This window comes from Scyliorhinus canicula, chromosome 5, assembly GCF_902713615.1.
Source record: "Scyliorhinus canicula chromosome 5, sScyCan1.1, whole genome shotgun sequence".
In the NCBI taxonomy this organism is placed as follows: Eukaryota; Metazoa; Chordata; class Chondrichthyes; order Carcharhiniformes; family Scyliorhinidae; genus Scyliorhinus; species Scyliorhinus canicula.
In genome coordinates, this window is record NC_052150.1 from 148,559,319 (window position 1) to 148,577,795 (window position 18,477).

The 18,477-nt window shown below is 47.6% G+C and overlaps 1 protein-coding gene across 1 annotated transcript in view; it reads right to left on the reverse strand.

Moving 5' to 3' along the window:
• Nucleotides 1-18,477, reverse strand: part of LOC119966320 (E3 ubiquitin-protein ligase HECW1-like) — a 664,661-nt gene that overhangs the window by 54,311 nt on the left and 591,873 nt on the right. The window contains 1 exon segment of the mRNA XM_038797802.1: nt 10,098-10,196. Within this exon segment, the coding sequence (XP_038653730.1) occupies nt 10,098-10,196 (99 nt within the window).

An 18,477-nucleotide genomic window follows, 5' to 3' on the forward strand; every position in this document is an offset into this window, starting at 1 on the left:
TAATTGAAATTAGCGTGCAATGGGTTAACACTCAACAATTTATGATTGCAGTTGATCAGTTTCAGAAACATTGGAAAGTATCAGATTGGATACACAATGTAGCAGTGGTAGCTGCAACTGCTTGATTAGAAAGGCTTTCCACCAACATCAAATGCTTGGACATTAGCCACTCATTAACCACCTTCCAAACCTGTCCACATCTTTGTACTTGACTTGTTCTTCCCTAAAGTTTGAATACCTGCAAACTCTCTCTTCCCACATTTTTGACATGGACAATCCTCGACAACTTTATTTCAGTCTGCAGCTCCAAATCATTTTGATACAATGTGAACAAGCATGGTTTCTGTGCTAAGGAATGCCATGTCGATGCTGCTTCATTTGCAATAGCTGGCTAGTCTGATTTAGCCAATTTACCTCAGAATGCTCAGTAAGTTCCCGGGTGATACAAACATTGGTGGGGTGGTAAAGGTGGTAAAGTGAGGAGTATAGCCTTAGATTACAGGAGGATATAGACGAGCTGGTCAGATGAGCTGATCAGAAGCAAATGGAATTCAATTTGGATAAGTGTGAGGAAAGCACTTGGGCAGGATAAACAAAGCAAGGCAATACATGATAAACGGCAGGACCCTAGGAAGTACCGAGGATCAGAGGGACCTTGGTGTGGATACAGTGGTGAAGAAGATATGGTGTACTTGTCTTTATTAGCCGTGGCATAGAGTTCATGAGTAGAGAGACTGTGCTGGAGCTGTAAAATGTTGGTTACGCCACAGCAAAAGTATTGTGTGCAGTTCTGTAAACTACATTATAGGAGGGATGTGATGGCACTGGAAAGGGTGCAGAGGATATTTACTAGGATGTTGCCATAGTTTTAGTTCTGAAGCGAGATTGGATAGACTGAAGTTATTTCCCTTGGAGCAGAGAAGACTGAGGGGGGACAAGATTGAGATGTATGAAATTATGAGGGGTGTAGATAGAGTAGACAGGAAGAAACTATTCTCCTTAGAATCACAGAATTTACAAAGCATTGAGTTGGGCCCTTGGAAAGAGAACCCTACTTAAGAGCACCTTTCTTGGTTGAGGGATCAATGATCAGGGGGTATAGATTTAAGGCAAGGGGCAAGAGGTTTAGAGGGGATGTGAGGAAAAAGGTTTCTACCCAGAGGGTGGTGGGAATCTGGAACTCACTGCCTGAAAGGGTGGTGGAGACAGAGACCCTCATAACATTTAAGAAGCATTTAGATTTGCACTTGCGATGCCAAGACATACACGGCTATCGGCCAAGTGCTGGAAAATGGGATTAGAATATTTAGGTGGTTGTTTTTGACCGGCGTGATGGGGCCATAATAACTCACAAGGAAGCTGTCGTTAACGTTTACAGTTACATGCTTAATGCAGAATATCACTCCCAGTGCAAACTGGGAGGATCGGTCGCACCAGGCACTGAGTTGGGTACGCTTTTATCCTACACCAAAAGTGCTCCAGGTTGTTGGCCTCTGCCCCCTACCTGAGAGCTCGAACTCCATGAGGACCACAGGGAAGGATCAATAATGGTTTCTCCCATGGTCCTTGTGGGGGCTAAGATACCCCTCCCCCCCCCCCCCCCCCCCAAGTCCAAAAGTCTCCCTATAGCCATAAATGACGGGGGTTCTCCGCATCGCCATGTCCGTGGCTGTGTTCTCGCCTGTGGTGGTGCTGGGCCAGGTAGAGTGCAGCATCATCGATCACCGTTTTCCGGCCGACCACCGAAAAGTTGCTGCCAGGGCTTTGGTGTGTCCATGTCAAACCTGGAGTTACTTTCCTCTTGTTGCACCTGGCATGATGACCTGGGTGGCTGGGCCCTCAATCTGAGGGGCGGCCCATGGCATAGCAACAGCGGTACCACCATCAGTAAGGAGTGCCCAAGTTCCTGATAGGCTGGGCGACTGTTCAAAACAAAATCCTCGATGTCCCCATCGATACCCGGCCCCCAAACATAGCTCCGGGCCAACATTTCCAGGTTTGGTGCCCCCGGATGGCCAGTATGCAAATCTCATAACTGGGCTTCCTGTCTCAGCGGGGGAATCATTACTCAAGAACCCTACAACATTATACCATCCTCTAACTCAGCTCTGAGAATTTCTGAGCGAAGGGTTGAAGAGACACTGGGAAGGCTCCCTTTTTACCACCGGCGAGTAACAGAAGGCGAAGCTTCGCCAATGCTAGGCCCTGTTGTCCATGCACGCACTTGAGCAGCCATCACTGGTAAGGTGTCCACAAAATTCAACGTTGTAATCACCTCGTCCACAACTGGTAGGGACGGGGCGCTTCCGGGCAATGGCAAACAGCTGAGAGTGTCCGCATGGGCAATCATGGTACCCGGACGGTGTTGAAAAGTGTGCTCATAAGTGGCAAGCGTTTGTCTCCACTGTTGGATTCTGGCCGACACAATAGGCAGGATGCTCTAGTCCTCCCGGAGTAGGCCGAGCAACGACTTGCGGTCCATTACAAAACTAAAATGGCGTCCATACACGCACTGCTGGAACTTCTTAATTCCAGAGACGACAGACCTTCCTTCACCACGCTCGTCATTGCCAGGGTCCTCGAGGCAAACACAATCGGGAGTTTCTTGCCGTCATTCTATTCATGGACCGCTTTGATGCCATAAGGGAATGCATCACATGTTAAAATCAAGGGCCTAGTTAGGCCATAGTGCATCAAGAGTTCTTTTGACGATAGGCGCCTCTTCACAGCCGCGAATGTCTCATCCAGAGATTCACCCCAGCGCCATTCTTGGTCTTTCCGCAACAGCGCATGCAACGGCGCCAATAACAAAGCCAGGGTGTTGATAAACTTGACACATTAACAAGGCCAAAAAAATGACCAGAGCTCAATGTCATTCCGTGAGGTGGGGCCCCCATAATAGTCCAGACTTTATCCTCGACTGGGTGCAGTCCATCACTGTCCGCGCAGCATCTGAGGTATGTTACTGGCTTGGCATGGAAAACACATTTACTCTGCTTCAATCGGACGCCCACATGGGCACAATGGTGGAATACTTCCTGGAGATTCGCCATGTGTTCCTGCTCCGTGGAACCAATGTTGAGAACATCATCCCAGGAGATGTCCACAATTGGCATGCCCTTTAAGATGTTTCCATCACTCTCTGAAATATCATGGGGGCTGATGAAACCCCAAGTGGAAAGCAGGCATATTTAAACAATCCTCGATCTGCTCATAGTGGCTACTTTTCTAGCCTTCGGGTTGAGCTCCACCTGCAGGTACACGTGGCTCATGTCTAACTCTGTAAATGTACTGTCCCAACAAACTGAGCATAGAGGTTCTCGACCTGGGGCATTGGGTAGCCATCCAATCGCCATGCCCTGTTTGAAGTCCCCACACAGATAGTTGGTGTTATCAGGTTTCATCATGGGCACCTCAGGCGCAGCCCATTCTGCAAACTGTACTGGTCGTATGATCCTCAGATCTTGTAGGCGTTGCAGCTGTGCATCGTTTTGGAAGTAGTACATTTGGGATAGGCCTCGCTCAGAGGTACCTGGGATGAGCAGAAGATCCACATAGATATGGGCTCTGGCACCTTTTGCCCACCTCAGACCTTCCTGGAAACCCTCCGACTATTTATTCAATACATTGAAACAATTTCCAGAGGCCATTCAGGAGATCCAATACCAATTAAATCTAAGGACTTTCAATCAGTCTCTTGCTGGTAAATTTGGACCCTATGGACATAGGTCACTGGCATCATGATGGTCCCCACGATTTTCAATTTTTCCCCTGTATATGTAGCCAAACGCGCTTTGGTATCCCGCAAGGCCAGCGGCATAATCTCCGTACTAAAGCATTGAAACGTGCGGAGTGCTACAATGGAGACCGCGGCCCCTGTGTCCATTTCCATCAGCATTGGATGTCCATTGACCGGTATGGTGATGTGGATTGGTGCAACATTTGGAACTGAGACACAGTTTAATAACAGCAAACCTTCATCCTCTTTCGGGTCGTATTCTCCAGAGTCCTTTGACCAGAAAGTTGGCAACGCAGCCGGCTCAGACCGTCACCCTCGGGTGAAGGTTCCACTGGGCATTGGGAGGCCCGACTCCACCCCGAACTTACCTTGGGAGCTGCTTTTCAGGAAGGAATCTGCCCATACCAGTGCCACCCTTTGTCCTGGGAAAGTCTGAAAAGGGCAGCCCAAACTATGCACACCATAATCAACAGATCTCTGCAGTTCCTGGACAACCTTCTCAGCATTTGCGCGAAAGAGGGAAAGCTCAATGGTTTTCTTTAAATCCAGCATAGTTTCGACTAACAGCTTCTGTTGAGTGGCTGAACTATTAACACCCCGCAACACAACATTTCTGAGAGAGATGGCCCAAACTTGCAATGCTCAACAAGCGCCGTAAATGAGTTAAAAGGTCCATAACTGACTCATCAGGGGAACGTATCGCCATGTTAAACCGGTACCTTTGCATGATCAGAGGCAGCTTGGGGGCGTAGTGGTCTGAAACCATTGCCATTAGTTCATCGAATAATCTAGAATCTGGTGCAACCGATAGGTCAAACCCTTGATGATCCCAAATGTCCGGACCCCACAGGTGGTCATAAGGAAAACTTTGTCGGTCTTCCCAAAATATTCTGTTAGCTTGGAAGAAGAATCGCATGTGCTCTGCATACTGATTCCAATCCCCCAGCTCTGCATCGAAGGATCCAATTTACCGAAAAACAGAACTTCAAATTATATGATGTACCGCACCCGACAGGACCTTGCGGTGGATAGGCAAATCGACGGGCGAGTCCGGAGTTTCCCTAAATCCTTGGTGCCAATATAATAACTCATAAGGAAGCTGTCGCTAACAAATCATAGAATTTACAGTGCAGAAGGAGGCCATTTGGCCCATCGAGTTGGCACCGTCCCTTGGAAAGAGCACCCGGATTAAGCCCAGACCTCCACCCCTGTAACCCCACCCAAACTTCTCAGACATTAGGGGCAATTTAGCCTGGCCAATCCACCTAACCTACACATCTCTGGACTGTGGGAGGAAGCTGGAGCACCCGGAAGAAACTTGCTAAAATCTAAGTCCATTATATCCGTTTTCCATTGTCATCAAGCTCTATCACTTTTTTGAAGAGCTCCCATTTATTTATTAGGTAAGATATCCTGCCACAAGGGAAGAGCTGGCCCAGAAATTATTGACTGGATGATATTGTTCTTATCCTGTAAACATTTACAGTTCTGTGCTTCATAAATCTGTACTTGACTCCCTCTTAGCATGCCATAACTTAGGTGTTTCATTAACCATTCTATAGAACGTCTCCTCATACTTTAGCTACAATGAGTGTTAGGCTCATTGCCTGTAATTTCCCACAGTGTCCCTGTGCGCACTTTTAAAGATTTACTACCTATGTTCTAATCCTCGAGCAGTAAATCCATTTCTTGTAGTTTCCTAATCTGTGGGAAGGACATTATTGATTTAATTGGTCCTTTCTTCAAATCCCCTTGCACAAAGTGCTTAGTCTTCATCTTCCCAGACCATGATTGACTGCCATTATTTGAAATGTTCAACTCTTTAAGTATCTCCCCCCCCTCCCCCCCCCCCTCCACCAACTCGACTAACATCCCATCAAAATTAAACTTTCATGCTGGCAGACTCTCCTGGTCTTGCCTATGAATACATGAAAGAACATTTGCTATTCATCACTTGATATCACTGTCCGGCTTTAGATCTATCAGTAGTCATGAATCCTGGTAGTTCATCATTGTACAATGAAAACAAGCTGATACCTTCCTTAGCATGTGTTTAATAACCCAGGTATTAATTTAACAAAGTCACCAACATTTTATTGTATTTTATAGATTTTCAAATACTTTTTTTCCCACTAAGGTTATGTACTAATTTTCCCTAAATGGCTCAATCAGTTCAATCTGGAGGCACCTGAACCATAAAGATCTGGGATATAACAGATCTGATCCTCATTATATGCTGAGTTAGATAGTCTCATCAAGTTTAACAGTAGGCACACTCCAATTGGAATAGACAGTGGGGAGGGAAATTATCATGGTCTGTCTCCTTTTTAATATATTCCATGGGTGGCACAGGAGCACAGTGGTTAGCACAGTTGCTTCACAGCTCCAGGGTCCCAGGTTTGATTCCCGGCTTGGGTCACTGTCTGTGCAGAGTCTGCACGTTCTCTCCGTGTCTGCGTGGGTTTCCTCCGGGTGTGCCGGTTTCCTTAAAAGATGTGCAGGCTAGGTGGATTGGCCACGCTAAATTGCCCTTAATGTCCAAAAAGGCTAGGTGGGGTTACTGGGTTATGGAGATAGGAGGTGTGGAGTGCTCTTTCCAAGGGTTGGTGGACTCGATGGGCCGAATGGCCTCCTTCTGCAGTGTAAATTATATATCTATGTCTTTATCTATGTCTCCCGAATGTGCTCCAGGATCCTCTTTCTGGGATTGTGTGCATAGCAAGTGAGAACAGAATTAGGCATAGGTGTGGGTGTCAATACAGGTAGACGTTCTGCCACCTCTCACTGGCATAGTATACTGTCATGGTGGCGTTTGTCAGGTCCAAGTAGGTGACTGGTGAACTGTGATTTGTTCTATCTGACGGCAGCATAAAAACCCATCACATTTCATCCACTCTTCGGTTCCGAAGAGAGTCATATTGGACTGAAAATGTTAACTCTTTTTTTCTTTCCAGGGATGCTGCCAGGCCTGCTGAGGTTTTCCAGCCCTTTATGTTTTTACTGTTGAAGGAAGTAGGGTCTTCTTAGAAACGAGAAGGTTGAGCAACGATTTTGTAGAAGTGCTCAACATTGTGAGGGATCTAAACAGAGTAGCTGGAGAGAAACTGTTTCTATTGGTGGCAGGGTTGAGGACCAGACGACACAGATGTGATGTGATTGGCAGAAGACTCAAAGGTGACGTGAGGAAAATATTTTCTTCCTCACCGAGTGTTTAGGATCTGGAATGCTGTGTGAGAGTGCGGTGGAGGCAGATTCAATTATAGCTTTCAAATTACAATTGGTTAAGCACCTAAAGAGAAAATATTTAGAGGGAAAGGTTGCAGGAATGGGATTAGCTAAATTGCTCCTGCAGTTGTCCAGCATGCGCACAACAGATTAAAATGACCTCCTTTTGTGCTTCATCTATAGCTCAATAAGTCTTAAGTTTAATTCACAAACCTCAAGCAACCTGAATGAAAATTGCTTATTGTCACGAGTAGGCTTCAAATGAAGTTACTGTGAAAAGCCCCTAGTCGCCACATTCCGGCGCCTGTTCGGGGAGGCTGGTACGGTAATTGAACCCGCGCTGCTGGCCTTGGTCTGCTTTACAAGCCAGCTATTTAGCCCACTGTGCTAAACCAGCCCCAACCTGCTTCCAGTTGTTAGAGAAAAACATATTTATCAATAAACTAACTTTCTGCTGTTGTTCAATTAATGCACAATATTGAAGGCAATTGGTGTTTTTAGGGTCTTATTTGAATGACCTTAAGAAAATAGATCCCTGTAATATTAAATAGAAACATCTTTATGATGAACAGATTTTGAAATTAAAAGGTTAATTTCAATCCCAAGGTAATTTAGCCTTAAGTGTGGAACAATTTGTAAATAAGTTTTATAAAAACTGTAGAATCCGTAAAGGAATTCTCCAGAAGCAGATCCTTTAATGGCTTTATTTAATTTTCCTAAAAAGTGTTTCATAGTTGGGTTAGGGTTATAAATTTTTTTAAAGATCATTAAATTATACTGGAAAGGGGACAATCTATTTAGACTGCCAGTAATGTTTATGCTACTGTGTGTGGTAGAACAGATGTTATGAACGGTATTTTAAAAATATTTTTGAAGATCTTTCTGAATATGCAAGGATTAAAAACACAGATTAAACTAATTATTGGAGGATTGATCAAATTCATTGAAGTCATGATAAATATATTGTGCTTTGAAATGCCACAGACTGTGTGGATTTTGCACGTTCTCCCCGTGTGTGCGTGGGTTTCCTCCGGGTGCTCCGGTTTCCTCCCACAGTCCAAAGATAGGCAGGTTAAGTGGATTGGCCATGCTAACTTGCACCTTAGTGTCCAAAGATTGGGTGGGGTTACGGGGACAGGGTGGGGAATTGGGCCTGGCTAGGCTGTTCTTTTGGATGGTTAGTGCAGACTTCTGCACTGGGGGGATTCTATGATTCTATGATTCCATCAGTACTCATGTTCAGACCAGGCAATCCTGTCACTTCTTTAAATATCCAAAAGAATGGCTCTGAACTTCTGAACTCTGGAGGTACCCCAAACATGTGCTGGGGGTTCCCCCTAAAGTCCCCATGCAAAAGCTGCACAGCAATTGCCTGGGAAATTCAAACTTCCAATGGACTTTTACCCTGCAATGGAAACAATCTAAAACACCAATTTAAACTGGCGACTACGGATGGTTCTGACTCTCTTAGCAGAATAACTGCGCAGGAAAAGTTACAAAGACTAAAACCATTTCTAACTCCTGGGATACTGTACTACGGACTGCCTCCTCCCCACCACTCTCCACTGGACCCTGCCTGACCATTCCCAACAATCCCACTACCTTCCAGAACCCAAAACCCCCCCACCCTCTTGACTACTCCCCATTCCCCTGACTATCTCTGACACCCCCTCTTCTGATTCATCCTACCTATACTATCCGCATGCCCCTCCCCCTTCAACCCTGACTCATCCTACCCAATTATCTTATATACTTCCTGGCTTTCCCTGGCTTCTCGAAATGACATTTAAACATATCGACCATGAAATCTGCTGCTTTATGGCAGTTGATGCTGTAAAACAAGGGGGTATGGCTTCACTTCCCCCGATACTATTGTCCTGCACTAGAAGGACCCGTGAACCAAGTGAGCTGCACATCTCCCAACAGGCCTGGGACGGAAGTGCAGCTTCCGACCTGGGTAAGTAAAAAGGAGTGGGATTGGCAATCGGACAGTGATTCCCACTCATTAGACGTTCTGGTCCACGGTAGCCCAGGGAAGGAGAGAGGCCGACATTTTGGCCTTTGCCTCCCTGGTGGCCCGGAGATGGATTTTGTTGGGATGGAGGGACTCGGAGCCTCCAAATTGGGGTGTTTGGGTTAGTGACATGGCAGGGTTCCTTAGGTGAGAAAATTAAGTTTGCCTTAAGAAGTTCACTACAGGTGTTCGCTCGGAGGTGGCGGCCGTTCATCGACTTCTTCAAGGAAAATTGACTGTCAGCTGGGGGGTGTGGGTGGGGGTGCATGGAAGTGACGAATAAGTGTAGGGAATCTAATGTATGGGTTGTTAGGGTCTATGCTTGGGGGGGAGATTGGGAATGTTAATGGGCTTTTGTTTTGTGTGTTGGATCTTTTTGTTTAAAATGTTAAAATTATAAATGCCTTGATAAAATATTTAAAAAAAAAAGAAGTTCTGGTCCAATCTGTTCAATAACTTAATAAATGCTGAAAATATGACAGGTAAGCTAAATATTTACGAGTACTTTAAAACCAACAATTACATGTTTATAATTACATTCAGTTGAATAGTTGCAGCAGTTGTAAGTAGATGGAAATAAAATAAAAAGGCACTTAGCAGCTAATATTTCAATGCACTTACTCTACCAGAGAATGTGTGGTGAAGTAGGCCTTAAATTCACCAATTGCCGGCAGTCCCATATGATGGGGCATGGACAAAGGCGTAGTTGGTATGAGCTGCTGGCATTTGCAACAGCATGTCAGTGCAACGTCTGAGTTATGTCCTATTTGAAGAACCTCACAGTCGTTCTCCTTGTATAAAACTGAACAGCAGACTGAGAGCTGGAAGCATTGCAATGTTAGCTATTGACTGCATTCTGTGGTATCACAAAAATGGTGCAGTATCTTTGATCTGGTGAGCCCGAGGAGATGGAAACTTTACGATTTTAGAAGTCGAAATGACTCATTCTTGAAAACAGCTTGTTCATTAAAGAACTACAATTTTCATATGACTATACTGTCATCAAGGAATTTTGCTTTGAAGTACATTCTGATATTTATTCTCAAACAATATCTGAGCACTGTAATGGTACATAAATCTGTTGGTTGTGTCTGTGGTTTGGAAGTGTTATACACTTACAGCCTTAGTAGTGCCTTATAGAAGGGTCTGGTGAAGAAGGCATCTAACAGGTATTGGTGAATCAGAGCAAGACCCAGGATACGGCCACTGAACCTGAACCTGAAAAGAAAAGAATATTTCCAGTGAGAATTGAAATGAGTTTCACAAGTAACCTGTTAATTTGCAAATGATATATCAGCCACTTTTATCATTCACAATTTTCCAAATTCATCTAAATTAAAAAGCCATCTGTATTATTGATGATGTATCAAGTTAGCTCTTCAAATATGTTGGAACGGCATGATATAGGATTGTTCGCAATCAAAAATGTTATCCACAGAATAGAAGCCCACCGCTTTCTGCAGAAAGTGAGGAGGTTAATTAGCGGGATTTCTCACTCTGGTTATTCTTGGGACTGAGCAACGAATGGCATCTGAGGTGACCTGAAAGTTGGTTTGCTTTTCATCATCTTGGCCTGAGGTTGGCTGGGGTTGCAGATAAAAGACAACAACAACATGCACCCATATAGCACCGATAGAGTAATAAAATATCCCAAGTTGCATCAGAGGAGCATTATCAAATATGAGCCACATAAGGATACATGAGGATAGGAAACCAAAGACCCTCCCGGTCCTGTACTGTTGCTAAATTATTAGACTGCTGATCTGACATCCAGGATGAACAGAAATTTTCTCCAATTCAATATTGGGAAGACTGAAGAAATTGTCCCAAACCAAACTCTGTGCCACAGCTACCGACTCCATCGTCTCCATAGTAAGTGAGACTGACCAGACTGTTCACAGCCTCAGTGTCTTCACAGTGCCAGGGCCCCAGGTTCGAATCCCGGCTTGGGTCCCTGTCTGTATGGAGTCTGCACGTTCTCCCTGTGTCTGCGTGGGTTTCCTCCGGGTGCTCCGGTTTCCTCCCACAGTCCCGAAAGACATGCTGTTAGGTAATTTGGACATTCTGAATTCTCCTTAGTGTACCTGAACAGGCTCTGGAGTGTGGCAAGTAGGGGCTTTTCACAGTAACTTCATTGCAGTATTAATGTAAGCCTACATGTGACAATAAAGATTATTATTATATTTGACCCTGTAACTGCACCAACATTATGATCATTTATTTCCACCTCCATTATATCACCCAACTTTGTTCCTGTCTCAGCTAATGTGCAGCTGATATACTCAGTTATTTCTTTATTACGTTAGCCTCGCCAATGCAACGCACTCCTGACAGGCCTCCCACATTTTACCCTCTATAAACTATAGGCCATCCAAAGCTCGGTTGCTCATGTCCTTAGTCACACCAAGTCCTGTTAACCTATCAAGCCCGTGCATGCTGACCTAGGTTGGCTGCCGGTCAAACAAGGCATTGATTTTAAAATTTTCATCCTTGTTTTCAAATCCCTCCATGACCTCATTCCCCCATCTCTATAACCTTCTCCAACCCCTCAATCCGCTGAGATATATGAGCTCATCTGATCACAACCTTTTGAGCAGGCCTGATTTTAACTGCTCCATTGATGGCCAAGCATTCAGCTGCCTTGATCCCAAACTCTGAAATTCCTTCCTTGGCATCTCTGACTCTCTACCTCGCTTTCTTCCCTTCAGATGTTCCTTAAAACCTTAACCCTCTGGCCAAGTTTTTTGGCCATCTGTCCCAAGATAGCTTTATGTGGCTTGGTGTCTTATTTTACTTTATAACACCCCTGTGAATTTCCTTGGACTGTTTTATTATGTTAAAAGTGTTCTATGATACAAGCTACTTTTTTGATAATGGAGAATCGTACAGGAAGAGAGAGAGAGTTGGAAATGCAGAAAAATGTAGGGAAGGGAGATAAATGTTCAGGCCCAGGCAGTGGAAGGCATGTTTGTGAATGGTGGGGCAATTTAAATTGGGGATGTGCGAGAGGCCAGAATTGGTTGAGTGCAGAGATCTTGGAGAGTTGGAGGGCTGGATAAGGTTTTGGAAACATTGGAAGCCATGGAGAGATTTGAAAATAACTATGAGAATTTTAAAATCAAGACACTATTCATGAGGAGCCAATGTAAGTCAGAAAGCACAGGAGTGCTGTGTGAATGGGACTTTGTGTGAGTTAGAATACATGCCCAACAGTTTTAATGAGTTCATGCTTATGGAGGGTGGAAGATGGGATGCAACCAAGGACAACATTAGAATGGTCAAGCCTAGAGGTAACTAGGTGAAAGAGGGTGGGATGTTACATTGCTGCAAGTAGGGGCCTTGGTGATCTGGTACTTTTGTGTTTGGAAGCTTAACTCAGGGTGAAATTTGACTCCCTAATACTTTCTCTAAGAAATATAATGAATAGATGAAAATACAATAATGATCCCACTACTTTGCCATATTTCTGACGGATGTGAGCTCAGTGATCGGTTTCTTTTCACCTCTACCTCAGACAGAATTAACACAGTTTACGATTGCATCAATTACTTGAACTTGCCAGGTGATGGGACACAAGCTGACAGAGCTAGCTGCTTTGAGTAATGGATTATTTCAAAGAAAAATCCATCTGTTGGCTTTGATGAATATTCTGGCAAGTGTATTAATACGAGTATCCCTATAAAATTAGAAAAGTTCTTCAGCAAATTTTACCCTTCATGTTTGTGTCCTGGAGGATAAGGTTTAAAAAACCAATGAATGAATTTCATGTGCTAAATACACCGCATCATAATACACAAATTAATTTTAAAAAGTAAACTTGTCCATATGGAAGGTTCTCCAACAAAAATATAAGAAAATAAATGGAGCATATACTGGGAGTAAATGAATCATGAAAAAGTATACAACGCCTGTCTGCATAAGTCGAGAAAAAAGTAGCATAGAACTCAACGAAAACAGGAGCCACCAAAATAATACGAGCTCTCCAAAATATATCAGCGTTTGGTTGTGTGAATGGTAAACGCTGATACAGACTCATTGGGCCAAATGGCTTGCCTCCAAGTTGCAACTTCTGTGCATTTCTATGGGTTATGCAAGGCTGTGTAAACAGTAAGGCATCTAATCATAGAATAGAATTTACAGTGCAGAAGGAGGCCATTCGGCCCATCGAGTCTGCATCGGCTCTTGGAAATAGCACCCTACCCAAGGTCAACACCCTCACCCTATCCCCATAACCCAGTAACCCCACCCTAACGCTAAGGGCAATTTTGGACACTATGGGCAATTTATCATGGCCAATCCACCTAAACTGCACATCTTTGGACTGTGGGAGGAAACCGGAGCACCCGGAGGAAACCCACGCACACACGGGGAGGATGTGCAGACTCCGCACAGACAGTGACCCAAGCTGGAATCGAACCTGGGACCCTGGAGCTGTGAAGCCATTGTGCTATCCACAATGCTACCGTGCTGCCCCCGTAATAACACTATTTATACCATTAAACTGGCCTCATCTATTAACTCGTCAATTTATACCATGCTGGTAATGGGGGCATTGTTACAGCACATGGCTTTGGAAGAGGCAGGCAGAAACAAAAACCTCAGCTGGCTGAGAAAAGGACCAAATAAATCAGAGGCCAGTGAATTGTGCACCTTCTCAGCCCATTGTCTTACTTTGCAGGAAATGCGACAGGGACTGACATGCTAGAGTTGGGCTCCTAAGCCACACCAGGCGACTCTGAACTTAGAATTGACCACCAGGGTGCAAATCATCGTCTTATAAAGTAGTCATTTAAAGGAAAGGTGCTTACCTGATGTTTGCAATGAGAAATCATCATTGATTTGACTGTGCTAAGCTTCCTATCATAAACCCTATTGTGCCCCCAACACTGCAGATTCCAACATCATTATTAAGATTGCCAACCAGAATTCTTATTCACTGATCTATTCGCCAGGCTTTTTAGGATGGTGGGGTTTCCTTTACTACCATCCGAAAAGTTATCAGAGAACACATCCCCGATGATAACGCTTGTCCCACAGTGATTTCACACTCCACCAAATGTTAATTGGCTGGAGATGTGACTTCCACCCCTTACCTGGGAAGAAATCCCACCTCAGAGGCCTGCCACCAATTTGATTGGTCAGCAGCTCTCCAATTTGTTGCTGCTGCACCAGAGGCAACAGTGGTCAGGGTTTGGACTGCGTGTAGTCCTCAGAGGCTATGGCCCGGGAGCCCAAAACAGGTAAGTATTGAAGTCTCAGGGCAGGGAGTGTGGGGTGTTGGTAGAGAGACCAGGAGAGTAGCTGGTTAGGGAGCTGGTTAGTAGCTGGTTAGTAGCTGGTTAGGGAGCTGGTTAGGGAGCCCCCAAGCAAGTATCAGACCTTTTGAGGGCGCACCTGATGTTAAAAGGGGGCTGCTCATGGAGGCACCCCCCAACTTCCTGCTGGAGGCCTGAACACGGTTCATTTTTGGGTTTCCTCCTTCCCCCTTCCACCAGCCTGAAAATGAGGCTGGGCAGGAAATAGCTCTTAAGTGGCCAATAATTAGCCTCTTAAGCATTCCAATTGATGCAAGTGTAGACCTACACCTCGCCCGTCCTCATGTAAAATTACAGAAGTTAGGGTGGGCGGGAATCCAGCAACCCAGAGGGAAGGCTATCGGGGAGATTTTATACTCACCCCCCCGGACCCACTGTCAGGGGAACGAAAACTTCTGCTCATATAATCAATAGCAAATTATGTGACTGTTATTACAAGCTTTTTACAACCTGAAGTCACTATTCAAACTGTTCAAATGCGTGCGCTGTGGAGGACCTTATCATAAGCAAAAAGATGTGACTAATACTCTGACTTACCTTTCATTGCACTGTAAAGGTGGATTACTCCATTCATTTCAAAATATCGTTACTGTACTCCTGGAGCCGATTTAATGGAAGTGATTCTAAGTGTGGTAGCGAGCAGGAAATTCTGCACGCTTCCCGATGCCTGGCCTGGCGAGACCGTCACCATTATAAAATGTTAATTGGTGCACTTAACGATGCCCGATGGGATTCACACTGCAAATCATAGTTCGCCGGCTCGCCAGCCCCCCGCTAACCAGTAACAGCAACAATAAAACCGCTCCTGCACAGCCAACCCTACACAGCTCGCCACCACGAAGACCAGCCCCATGTTTGGTGAAGCCGACCTGGGTCGACTGTTGGACATGATGGAGACCTGACGGGATACCCTGTTCCCCCGAGGGTCAAGAAGGGTCAGCCACAGGCCAGACACTGCCGCCTGGGAGGTAGTGGCAGCGGGTCGTCAGCTTGGGGGGCATGACCAGTTGGACCAGCACCCAGTGTCGCAAGGTCAACGACCTCCACCGGGCCGCTCGGGTGAGTTCGCGCTGGAAACCCGACACCCCACATACTCTTCCCATCCCCCCAAGCCCCCTCCCACAACCCTCAAGTAACCACGTATGTGGCTAACGATGTTCCCTCTGTGTCCCCGCAGGACAAGTTGGCCAACAACCGATGGGAGGAGGCCCAGATGGGTGGTGGGGTGCAGGACATCAGAGTCCTCACTCCCTACGAGGAACAGGCCCTGGAGGTTACGGGAGTGGTCAAGGACAGATCGGTAACCAATGTGGAGGTTAGCGCATGGCGCAGAGATGAAGATCCACTGGCCCAACCCAGGCGAACTGTCAAACATGAGTTGTTATTGCCATATAGGCTGACCCATCCCTCCCACTGACCACGGGTGGGATTCTCTCAGGCCACGCCAGGCTGGAGAATCGCCGGGCCGGGCGCGAATCACACGACGCCACCCCGACGCCGGTCCGCCGATTCTCCGGTGAGTGGAGAATCGGCACCATCGGCGCCGGCGCAGTCGACGTGGCGCCAGTCAGGGTCCGGTCGATGCAGCCCCCCGGCGATTCTCCGCCCAGGATCGGCCGAGTGGCTGCAAACAAAATCCACCGGCGCCGTCCACGTGTGGTCTTACCCAGCGGGACATTGGCGTACATCCTTTCAGGGCGGCCTGGGGGGGGGGGTGGGGGGGGGGGGGGGGGCTCCGCCAGGCCACAGCGGAGCCTCCCCCTCTCGGGGCCTACCGATTGGCGGGCTGACCACTCCGGCTGGGGGCCTCTTTTGCTCCGCGCCGGCTCCTGTAGCCCCACGCCATGTTGCATCGGGGCCGGCGCGGAGAAGGAAACCACCATGCATGCGCGCAACTGCGCCGGTCGCAGCATGCATGCGCAGACCTGCGGCGCCCATTTGATGCCAGTATCGGCAGCTGGAGCGGCGTGGGTTGCTCCAGTGCCGGGCTGGCCTCCTACAGGGCTCGGAATAGCTGCTCCTGGGGGCCTGTTGGCGGCGTCGTAAAACGCAACGGCGTTCACAACGGCGCCAACACTTAGCCTCAGGATCAGAGAATCCCACCCCACATGTCAATTCTCTTGCAGGACCTGCAGCTGACAGTGCCGGCCCATGCAAGGTGATTCCAGTCCCCTGCCTCCCAAGATGATTCCCGTACCAGCCTCCCCGGACAGGCGCCGGAATGTGGCGACTAGGGCTTTTCACAGTAACTTCATTGAAGCCTACTCGTGACAATAAGCGATTTTCATTTTCATTTCAAGAGAACGCCTCAGAGGAGAGTTCCAAGGATGCAACCATAATAGTCGTGGCACAGCTGTAATCCCCACTCTCCACCAGCGCAGAGACACACACCTCGGTGGGCAACAGTAGCAGACAGGCTTCTGGGGCACAATCTGGTGAGCACCACAGAGTTGTAGGTGAACATCAGGGGGAGGCAGGAACACCCAGGCAAGACAGCAGTCAGAGATCTGCTGCACCCCAGGACCCAACTGGGTCCCAGACAGATGGTGAGCCTTGGGACCAGGTTCACCTGGAGCTGATGCAGATGATAGGCTGCGGCTGTGATATTCAGAAAGCAATGTCTGTGACCCTCCAGCAGGTCCACAGCCGATTGGAGGAGTGCCAGAGGGTATGGGCGCAGGTGATGGCAATGCGTGGCACCGAGGCCAACACTGCGAGGGTGGCGACCGCAGTAGAGAACCTGGTGCACAACATCAGCAGCATGGAGGTGTCCACGGTGTGGTGCAGTCGGTGAAGGCCGTGGCTGAGGACCTCGGTAAAATGTCTGACTCATTGGGGGACGTGCCCCTCCACCAGGCTGCCCTTGACGAGCGGCTGCGGGATGTGTCCCAGTCTCAGATGGGAATAGCCGAAGCGCTGCGGAGCTTGTTTCAGTCACAGAGTATGGCCCAATGAGGTGCTGCAGAGTATGGCCCAATGAGGTGCTGCAGAGTATGGCCCAATGAGGTGCTGCAGAGTATGGCCCAATGAGGTGCTGCAGAGTATACCCCAATGAGGTGCTGCAGAGTATGGCCCAATGAGGTGCTGCAGAGTATGGCCCAATGAGGTGCTGCAGAGTATGGCCCAATGAGGTGCTGCAGAGTATGGCCCAATGAGGTGCTGCAGAGTCTGGCCCAATGAGGTGCTGCAGAGTATGGCCCAATGAGGTGCTGCAGAGTATGGCCCCAATGAGGTGCTGCAGAGTATGGCCCAATGAGGTGCTGCAGAGTATGGCCCAATGAGGTGCTGCAGAGTATGGCCCCAATGAGGTGCTGCAGAGTATACCCCAATGAGGTGCTGCAGAGTCTGGCCCCAATGAGGTGCTGCAGAGTATGGCCCAATGAGGTGCTGCAGAGTATGGCCCAATGAGGTGCTGCAGAGTATGGCCCAATGAGGTGCTGCAGAGTATGGCCCAATGAGGTGCAGCAGAGTATGGCCCCAATGAGGTGCTGCAGAGTATGGCCCAATGAGGTGCTGCAGAGTATGGCCCAATGAGGTGCTGCAGAGTATGGCCCAATGAGGTGCTGCAGAGTATGGCCCAATGAGGTGCTGCAGAGTATGGCCCAATGAGGTGCTGCAGAGTATGGCCCAATGAGGTGCTGCAGAGTATGGCCCAATGAGGTGCTGCAGAGTATGGCCCAATGAGGTGCTGCAGAGTATGGCCCAATGAGGTGCTGCAGAGTCTGGCCCAATGAGGTGCTGCAGAGTATGGCCCAATGAGGTGCTGCAGAGTATGGCCCAATGAGGTGCTGCAGAGTCTGGCCCAATGAGGTGCTGCAGAGTATGGCCCAATGAGGTGCTGCAGAGTATGGCCCCAATGAGGTGCTGCAGAGTCTGGCCCAATGAGGTGCTGCAGAGTATGGCCCAATGAGGTGCTGCAGAGTATGGCCCAATGAGGTGCTGCAGAGTATGGCCCAATGAGGTGCTGCAGAGTATGGCCCAATGAGGTGCAGCAGAGTATGGCCCCAATGAGGTGCTGCAGAGTATACCCCAATGAGGTGCTGCAGAGTATGGCCCAATGAGGTGCTGCAGAGTATGGCCCAATGAGGTGCTGCAGAGTATGGCCCCAATGAGGTGCTGCAGAGTATGGCCCAATGAGGTGCTGCAGAGTATGGCCCAATGAGGTGCTGCAGAGTATGGCCCAA